This window comes from Labrus bergylta, chromosome 21 (genome assembly GCF_963930695.1).
Source record: "Labrus bergylta chromosome 21, fLabBer1.1, whole genome shotgun sequence".
In the NCBI taxonomy this organism is placed as follows: Eukaryota; Metazoa; Chordata; class Actinopteri; order Labriformes; family Labridae; genus Labrus; species Labrus bergylta.
Window position 1 is genome coordinate 766,013 of NC_089215.1, and position 10,000 is coordinate 776,012.

At 42.8% G+C, this 10,000-nt stretch overlaps 1 protein-coding gene across 6 annotated transcripts in view; it reads right to left on the minus strand.

Moving 5' to 3' along the window:
- Positions 1-4,024: 4,024 nt before the first annotated feature.
- The window catches only part of ebf3a (EBF transcription factor 3a), a 45,493-nt gene continuing 39,517 nt past the window's right edge, over positions 4,025-10,000 (minus strand). For 2 of the 6 annotated variants that reach the window (XM_065949943.1, XM_020655870.3), the window contains exons 12-16: positions 9,588-9,653; positions 8,540-8,702; positions 8,237-8,428; positions 7,923-8,090; positions 4,025-5,387 (exon numbers count right to left, since the gene is read on the minus strand). In XM_065949943.1, coding sequence (XP_065806015.1) covers positions 5,356-5,387; positions 7,923-8,090; positions 8,237-8,428; positions 8,540-8,702; positions 9,588-9,653 — 621 coding nt within the window. In that variant the 3' untranslated portion in view covers positions 4,025-5,355. Of the gene's footprint in view, positions 5,388-7,922; positions 8,091-8,224; positions 8,703-9,587; positions 9,654-10,000 lie in introns of all 6 variants that reach the window. The other 4 variants (XM_065949942.1, XM_020655868.3, XM_065949941.1 and 1 more) reach the window with 2 other exon arrangements.

A 10,000-nucleotide genomic window follows, 5' to 3' on the forward strand; every position in this document is an offset into this window, starting at 1 on the left:
TGTGTGAGTAGTCGGGTGAACAGCTGGTGGAGTTTTGCAACCACGGCAGCAGAAGATCAAAACATCCCCGCACATCTCCCACAATGCACCTGACCTCGTCTGGAGTCACCTGAAGATTAAAGCTGAGAGAAGAGGAAGAAAGCGCGAACAACAGACGATCAGAAAATCTACCTGTCTTATGAATTAGATTTTTATTTTTTTAATGAAGGAACGTGCAACTGTTTTAATCCAGTAGATGTCGCCCCTTGAGCACCAGCATGAAACCAAAACAAACTTCCTGTTAGGCCACGCCTCCTCCATACTGAAGCCTCCGCTCTCCTCCAGCGACACACATCCAACCCCCCGCTCGAAGACGTCAAGCTCAAGTGGTGGACACGATTGTTCTTAGCTCGAGCTGCAATCACCTGTGTGAGCTGAGCAGTGATTGTGGAGGCACTTTGCAATTTGGAAGCACCCAGAGTCATTTTAAAGTGTGATATGGAAAAGTATTTAAGGCCTTATTGCAAACACCTCCTCCAGTCCTCCAATCACAGCTGATCAACCAACAAACAGAACATTATTAGATTTACATCACTTTAATAGTGAAGTGAATTATAAATGTTTAACTTAGGATCTCAGTGATTGGTTGTTTGGAGAGCTGAAGAGAGAAACACACCTGAGAGTTTCACATGAAGGTACAGCAGCAGAGAGCGGACTGGATTCTGTCCACTACGAGGTCCCTGATACAAACAACAGATTGAATCCATGAGAAAGACAAACAGAGCGAGGGATTAAAGAGCGCGCTGTGATTGTTGAATGTAAAATGAAAGAGGAGGAATCAAAAGAGAATAAATAAAAGGTGTGAGCAATAATGAGCCGGGAGGTTATCGCTGATTCATCTTAATCACATCCTGTTTGTTCCTTTGTGTCTCTGAGGGAACAGAACTGTTTAATAAAAGTTCATTAATGAAAAAACACATTTTAATCACGACTTAAACAGAACGAGAGAAAAGGAAAAAGATACGACGGAGGACGATAAGAGGCGACTCAAACGCACCGGGAGCGTTAATAAACGACTGGAGCAGCTTCGGAATGAAAGAAAAACACAACTCCTGCTGAGCTGAATGTTAAACTGAGTCCAACACAGAGAGGAGGACTTCCTTTTTCCTGTTCTACACTCGCCATGTCGTCATGGAGACTATTAGAAATGTTCCATGTCGACATGTTTAAGCCGATCGTTTGTTCCGATCACAATCCATGTTCACGCTCGATCCGATCACGTCTTCCTGGTTGGGTTCAAACTCGTCTTCCTGCACGTCTGGAGGTCCTGAACCCTCCTCCGTTTATCGATAACAGGCCGGTTATGTGCTGAGCTCGCGGGTGCAGGAGGAAGAGAAATAAAATAAAGACGTTCAAAGTCACATCTGCAAGAGATGAGGAGAATGAAGTCTCTGTCTCACAGTGAGGAGGAGAGTAGAGGAGAAACATGTGGAGACGTGCAGCAAGTTTGTGGAGTTTGTTTTCTACCCGCACAGCGCTTTAGGGGGGTACAGACTACAAGATGATCGGGACGATATTGGTCCTGATTCACCCCCTGTAGGACTAAGTCATCAAACTAAACACCTTTTCAGTAGAGCATGTTATTCTTTCCTTCTGAGGACATGCAGACAGATGTTTTTAAACTAAATATTCATCATGTCGAGGAGGTTACAGAAGTGGACTCATGCAGCGCTGCAAAGCAGAAATGACTTTTACTGAATTTTTTCAGTGCATAAACAAAATAATTGAATCCTTTTTTGGTTTAACAAACACACTCTGAGTTTGTCCATGGGGTGGAGGGTGTCATGATTTGGTTTTGTATTTTGCTTGTTTCCCTTGTGTGTTAATGTTTCCTTGTGTTGATGGGTTCCTAGGTTTGTCTTCAGTGTTTCCTGTTTTATTTTGTAGTTTCTTATCTGTGTTTCTTTGTTCTAGTGGTAATGTTACATTCTTGAGTTCTCTGTGTATCTCAGTGTTTCTTGATTTATGCTGTAGTCTCCAGTGTTTCTTGTATTGTATTCCTGCCTCTGTGTGTTTCCCTCCGTGTTGATGACCCTCATTGTCTTCACCTGTGTCGTTAGTCTCACCTGTGTCTGATTACCGCATGTGTCTATTTAGTCTCTGTGTTTCTTGTCCTCTGTGTCAGTTCATTGTTGTTTCTCATGTCATAGGCCAGACTGCTGCTTACCTGTGTTTCCTGTCCTAGTTTTTGTCTTTAGAGACTAAGTTTTTGTTTGCCTTTGGCCTGTTTGTTTATTAAATATCTTTAGTTAGTTCTGCACGTGGGTCCAGTTCCTTGTTTTTTTCCCTGAACGTGACAGAGGGAATGCAATTGAGCTTCTTAAATTTAACTTTTTAAGGATTTCTGTCTTTCAGTTTGGGAGTTTTTCTGTCTTCTCCAGGAAAGTAGAAAATGAACTACCTCCTCAGTTTTTGTCTGGAAGCTTTCAGAGCAGCACGACAGCAGACATTTAATATGAGAGCAAATATTAAAGGAGAGCGACGGCTTGAATAATGACTGGAACTCTTTTTATAGAAACACACTGAAGGAAACGGACAAGATTAATTTATAGTTTATTACCATGAATCAACTGATTCATTGATAAAGAGCGAATAATTTCAAGATCATCAAGTCTGTAAATGTAGCCGGTGTCATGATTCACTTCTTTTGGTGTTTTTTTTTTATTTTTTTAACCTTTTTCTTTCTGATGATGAGTTTGTCTTCTGTTCGGGCACACTCACACTCTGCAATCTGCACCGTACCCGAGCACTATGACCCCGTCAGTCCATCGGTCCTGGCTCCTCGTCCCGTCTCAGGACGTTTTCACATTTGGCACGATCGTTCAATTCCTTCCCCCCTCCCCTCCCCTGCTGCTCTGTTCCTATTAGTAACATCGTTCTGTACCTGAGTACATTTAACTTTTTAAAAATGGAGATAAAACATCAATCATAGAATCAAGAGTCAGACATGTTGTAATTATGAAAACTATGAAATACTTTAAAGGTATGACGCCTACAAGATGTTTGAAATCACATGCCCACTTGTGCAGCAGCTTCTGCCCATGCTGATCGTTACATCACCAGAGTCTTAATTAGTGATTGGATGCACCTGTCGAGGTAACCACATGTAAAGAAACTCAACATGCATGTCTCACTATGTTCTGAAGAAAGTCAGAGATGGATTGAAATGGCTGCATGAATCATTTTTGTCTACATTCTTCATGTCGTGTTTGAAAAACATTTCTCTGTTTTCTCCTCAACTTGAGAAACTCTTCATCCTGTTAAAAGTCCTCCTCACAGTTTGACACCTGAGGAGCTAATTTAAGGGCTGAGAAGCTTTGTGAATAACTTTCATCTTTACCAGGATCTAGTCCTGACTTTAAGGGCAAATTCTAAGAAAATGTCCTGATTTTAAGCATTATCTTAATTTTTTCCCCAGGAGCGACAGCACCAGAACCTTTAAAAGCTCCTTTTTTATCACTATTTCATTTGATAATTTCAGACCCATTGATGGAGGATCTGATGGTGATGTTCATCAGGCAGGTACAGGTGCTGATCTCTGGGAGGAAGGTAAACATGGTCTGGGGGGGTTAGGATTTTAAGAGTCGAATAATGTGTTTTTTTTTTTTTAAACTGACATTCTGGAAATGATTTGATAAATGAAATCTACAAAATAAAACAACAATTAGGATGTAGGGTTTTCCTTAGACTCACTTCCATAGAGTGATAGAGAAGTAATATCCCTCATGTCTTGGATTGTTGATGTTTCAAAATGCAGAAAAGGGCATCATTCACCCCAAGGACCCCCCCGTCCCCCCAGAGGAAGTTTGTCTTGCATGAAACCCCTGCTCGGTTGTAACTCAGCCCAAATAGTTCATTTCTAACATATGTCCTGCTTCCATGGGGTGGCACCAAGGGGGGGCCCATGCCGCCCCTCTGGACACGCCCCTGTGTTCACATTAAATCTCATATTTATTTGAAAAGACGATGAACGAAAGTGACAGAGTGCGTCAGAGCCACTGACTTTATTCACTGTGAGGAAAATCATTTGAGTACAGTCAAACATTAAAACAAGATTTACGTTTAAAAAAAAAACAGAAACAAGTGGAGCTGATTGGACGGGTCAGCTTTGATTGACAGCTCTATAAATGTGTGAAGACATTGACGTTCATTTTTTTTTCTTTTGATACAAAACAATGGATTGTTTTCAGTGTGGCACCACCACATACACACACACGTCTACACCCATGAAGACGACATTAGGACATGAATACAAAAACACTCTGAGTTATAAATACATTATTTATAATCTGTATGGTACAAAAACACTCTCTCTCTCTCCCTCGGGGAGCTCAGTGACGGGCGAGCGAGGCAGGGGGGGCGGGGGAGCGTGATCAACCACAGTGACGTATAAATACTCAGCCGGCTACAACTTTGGCAAAAATCACAAAACCCACAAAGAACACACAAGGGGCGGGGCTGTGAGGTGCAGGACGGGGGGTGGGGGGGTGTAAGTGCTCAGGGGGCGGGGCTTGAGTCTCAGGAGAATAAAAGACATCTCTGAACAAGAAGACGGATAGTCAAAGTAGCCTATCAGGATGCAGGATTTTGTTTTTACAGTGCGAGCATAACAAGAAAAAACAAAGGTAAAATAAATACAAACACAGACAGGCAGGGGCGGGGCTTAACAGAGGAAGGCGGGGCTATCAATGTGAGGAAGGTTACTCTCAGAGGACACAGGTCGACGCTGTGAGGACTTCAGGTATTCAGGAGGTTGAAATCCGGTTTCTGATTGGCTGACAGCAGCAGAGGTTGACTGTCTCAGTTTGTGTGGAATAAAAACACATGATCAGGAAGTGAATTCAGTCTCCTCCTCCTGATTGGTCACTACCTCAGTGAGACGACCAATCAGGTGTAAGGATTTGGATTCCCCGTCATTTGGAGCCTTTGACGTGTTCAGTTGGATTTGACATTTTCTTCTGTTTCTTAAACCAAACTTTAATTACAATTAGAGGAAATGATGCCACATCAAAGGTGTGACATCACAGTTTTTACACCAACAGACCCCGCCCCCAAACACAGACGAAAACATCAGAATAATTACAGAGAGCGGAAAGCACCCAGAAATCTGCTGTACAAAAAGTCTCACTTTGCTTTCTTCTTTCGTCTACTCAGAGACATCAGTTCATTTTCTTTTTTTAAACTCTATACTCTGCTCTGACTGGTCAGAGTGTGCCTGAGGCCCCGCCTCTTGATGCCACAGGCCCCTCCTTCTTTGAGGTGATTGGTGCTCGTGGCTGAGGGGGAGGAGAGATGAGGAACGAGGAGGAAGATGTCTTACATCGGAGGAACGACAAGGCCGGACATGGCTGCAGAGACGGAGACACAAAGATGATTATTAAAAACACATTAAACATTTGATTTACTGTTTACTGGCTTTATTTAACACGACAATGAGTTCAGCTGACAAATGGAAAATGGGAACTTTTGTTGAACTGTTGAAAACAGAAATTAAAGTTGATATAAAATAAAACCCAATGAACCTATTCTAACCTTGGTGCAGAGTTTACCTGAATTACGGTAACAAAACGCAAATAACCGATATTGGACGTCTATTTTTGTTGTCACAGTATCAATATTGTTTGATTTTTAAACTACAATCATATTGAGATTTAAAAATCTGGTACCATGACGACCACGCTCATCATGACTTTAACAAAAAATACATAAATAGCTGAGTGTTTTTACACTGAGAACACACAAACACACACACACACACACACACACACACACACACACACACACACACACACACACACACACACACACACACACACACACACACTGAGCTGACATGTCATCTCTCATTAGCTTCCTGCTAACAACCGACGACATGTAGCAGCACGCAGTTTAATTTACAGGCTCATTACGCACTCACACACATACACACACATGTGCGAGTCTATATTTGTGTGTCACTTTTTTATTAAGTAAAACCTCGTCAATAAACAGAGAACAACTACAATGTGAAATAAAATGGGAAAACATATTAAAAACTGTAAACAATGAAATAACACACAAGACATTAAATATATATTTAATGTGAATAAATAAACATAAAATTTATCTGAGCTGTGTTCATGTACAAACCGCAACTATTAATAACATTCAAACTGTTTATTTATCTGCTCTGATGCTGCTAATGGAACAACACACACACACACACACACACACACATAAACAAACACACACACACACACACACACACAGTGTGGCCTTTCTGCCTCGGTGAAGGCGGAGAGCAGCATGAATATTTAACACTCGACAAACCTCTCTGTCAGAAACACTGACATCACACACACTGACTGCCACATAGAAAGCCAGAGAGAGAGTGTGTGTGTGTGCGGGTGTGTGTGTGTGTGTGTGTGTGCGTGTGTGTGTGTGTGTGTGTGTGTGTGTGTGTGTGTGTGTGTGTGTGTGTGTGTGTGTGTGTGTGTGTGTGTGTGTGTGTGTGTGTGTGTGTGTGTGTGTGTGTGTGTGTGTGTGTGTTTAGTGGATGTATCTGTGGGTTGTAGTGAATAAAACATGGATTGGCCTGTCACTCTTCATGCAATACTAACAGAACTCAGGTTACCCACCCTGTGTCTCTCTGTGTCTGTCTGTGTGTGTGTGTGTGTGTGTGTGTGTGTGTGTGTGTGTCTGTCTGTGTGTGTGTGTGTGTGTGTGTGTGTGTGTGTGTGTGTGTGTGCGCGCGCACGTGCGTACTGATGAAACTGAAGCTCGCAGTGAATCATTTCCTCCTCAGTCATTCACATGAAACGTAATAAAAACATGTTTTATTTCATGTCAAACTGTCAAAATAATTAGAATTATTTTTAATTTAATGGATCAACCTCCTCCTTTATTGGCCTCCATGTTTTCAAAAAGCATTTTAAATGTCTTCTTTGTCAGTTATAAATCTGCAGAAAGACATAAGTATGTAAAAAATAATTTATTCCGATGCCTTTTTTGAAAGATGTTAAACACTCATTAAAGGTGTTCCACAGGGCAGAGTTCTGGCTCCTGTCTTATTTTAAATTGTTATAATTAATGAAGCTCAAACACAAAAATCCCCTCGTATATTCTTCAACTCCTCAAAGACTGACAGACAGCACTGAATTGTTGTTTATTCTTTTGTTTGATTTGTTTTAATTGTTTTTTTCAGAAGTGCTTATGCGTAGCAGAGAGAATCACTCCCATGATTCCCCGCCAGCCTCGACGTCATCTTTTTGTTATTGTTTTAACGGTTTGCACCACAGAACGCCACAGGAGGTAATTCCTGTGTACTCCTTTGACAGAGTCATACACATAGTCTGTCAAATGTCCTGGACTTATTTACATTAAAAACTGGAAAATCCTCCATATTTGTGCATATTGTAAATATTGTTCATATGTTCATATATTACATTGCCTGTGTTTGTACTTACTTCTTCTTCAGGCTTTGGTGCTTAGTTCTACTGATAGTTCTTTTTTATTCTATATACATTTCCACATGTCCTACTTTATATTGTGTTTAAGAGCTTCTGTAACGACTACATTTTCTCCCCAGTATTTCTGATTCTGATTTATTTCTGCTTTGAAGATGTCTTATTATTTGTGGTGTTTGTTTTATGTGTTTTCTGTTTTAAAGCACCTGTATTGATTTCAAATTTCCACACAATAAAAATAATAAATAAATGAAACTGTGAATGAAATTGTCTCTTGAATAGTGGGCTGTAATATCTCTCTTTATGCCGATGATCCTGTTTTATTTTGTTCTGCTGACTCTTCACAGCTAACTACTAAACTAACTAAACAAATAAAGATTCTTTCACTGAGGAGGGTGAGTTGGTGACGTGATGGAGGAGGAGGAGCTGCAGCGTCACCTTGAAGCCCGTTGGAGTTGTTGGCGGAGCAGTTTGGAGGAGGAGGAGACGCAGACGGTCGGACAACGGGAGCGAAGGCGCTCTTCTGTTTGACGGCAGCCGAGAAGGAGAACACTCCGTGGGAGGAGTTACAGTTGGAGACCGCCATGGTGGGACTGGAGGGGACGACTGGAACACACGGAGCACAAACCAGTTGGAACCAGTTAATCAGATGAACCATGTTAACATGTTCAGCAGTGGTTACGGGAAGAACTTCAAAGCTTCGGTGTAAAACTCGAAGTTGAAGTTTTGCTAATATTTACCTTGATACTTACTGCCGTAGGGAGAGTTGGCAGATGAGCCGTTGAGAAAACCCGGTGACGTTGCCACGCCGAGGTTTGGCATGCCCGTGTTGCCGTATCCGTTCATACTGTTGCTGACCGTGTTGCCATAGTTACTCTGCTGTGGGGTGGAGCTCGGTACGTATCCCCGTGGCGACACGCTGCTCGTGTTACGACTGTAACCGACTGTAGGGGGCGACATCACCGTTGTGTTATAATAACCTGCTGAAAACGTCTGTGGCGTCTGTGGTTCGTATTTAGTCTGGACAGGGGTGCGTCTGTTCCAGGTGCTCGTACCTTGCGTTGTGTCCGAGACGTTGACGGCCAGCTGCCCACCGAAGGAGTTCACTCCCATCATGCCGTGGGAGGCGGTGTTGCCTAGCGATGGGATCTGGTTGTGGTTCCTGGGAACGCTGTAGAGTGCCTCGGCGATGTCTGCTGCTCTCTTCAGGATGATCTCCTACAGACACAGAAGAAGGTTTATTGTATCAGTATGACACCTGTCTGTCTGTCTGTCTGTCTGTCTGTCTGTCTGTAAGGCTGTAAACATGACGACTAATATTGACGACATGACGACTAAAGTTTCTGATATTTAAACACATGAACATTTTAACAAACACTGTGTTTCTTATGAGTACAGTTGAATTTACATTCGTTTCCAACCTCCGTTCAAGGTTACTCTACAATTCACCAGACCTGCTTCTTTGTGTGTGTGTGTGTGTGTGTGTGTGTGCGTGTGTGTGTGTCTGTGTGTGTATTACAGTGTGTGTGTTTTGGGGTGATTAACTCTGGCTGTAGAAGCGTGTCGGGGAGCGTTCAGGAGCAGGATGGAGTGAATATAAAGTGTTTCAGTGTTTCAGGAGGTTCTGGGTCATAAACCTTGGGAGGGGGGGGGGCGTCCTGCTAGCTGAGCATCATGGGAAATATGTTTACAGTGATGTTTACAAGAAAGTCTGAAAACTCCTGTATAACCTTTTGATAAATTAAGGTGAGAGAGGATGTGAGTCTGACCTGAACAGAGACGCCACACACACACACATCACTGTGACGACAAACAGCTGTCTGTGTGCACGTATGGAGGTGTAGAGGTGTGCAGGTTTACAGGTGTAAAGGTGTGCGGATGTGCAGGTGTTCCACAGGGCAGGTGTTCAGGTGAGAGGTGCGCAATTGTAGGGGTGTGCAAGTGAAGAAGGTGCACAGGTAGAGGTGTGCTGTTGTAGGGATGTACAGGTGTAAAGGTGAACAGGTATTCAGGAGTGCAGGTGTTCAGGTCAACAAGTGTTCATGTTTGCAGGTGTACCAGTGTGCAGGTTTACAGGTGTGCAGTTACAGGTGCAGACCCTACCTGGTTGTTGTGAGGCATCCCATAGAGCGCCTCCACCAGGTCAGCAGCTCTCTTCAACAACACCTCCTGCAGGAGAGAGGAGGAGGACAAACGCATTAACCAGGTGTGACAGAGCCCAGGTGTGTGAGTAGGAGTCACTATCTAACCTCCACCTGGAGTATGTTCAGGGTGGTATGCACAGTCAGGTGTGATTACAGTCAGGTGTGAGGTACAGGTATCATGAGTGTACAGGTAAACTCTGTAGATGATGAACAGCAGTGTCCCCACCAGTGAGCCCTGAGGAACGCCGGGCTGAGAGAGTGGTTACATCCAAAGCTCTACACAGTTTCAGAAACCATCAGTTACAGTTTTTCTCAGTCGCCTTGGTACATTTCTCAGATCAGAATTGAAATTCTCAAAACTACTTGTTCAAT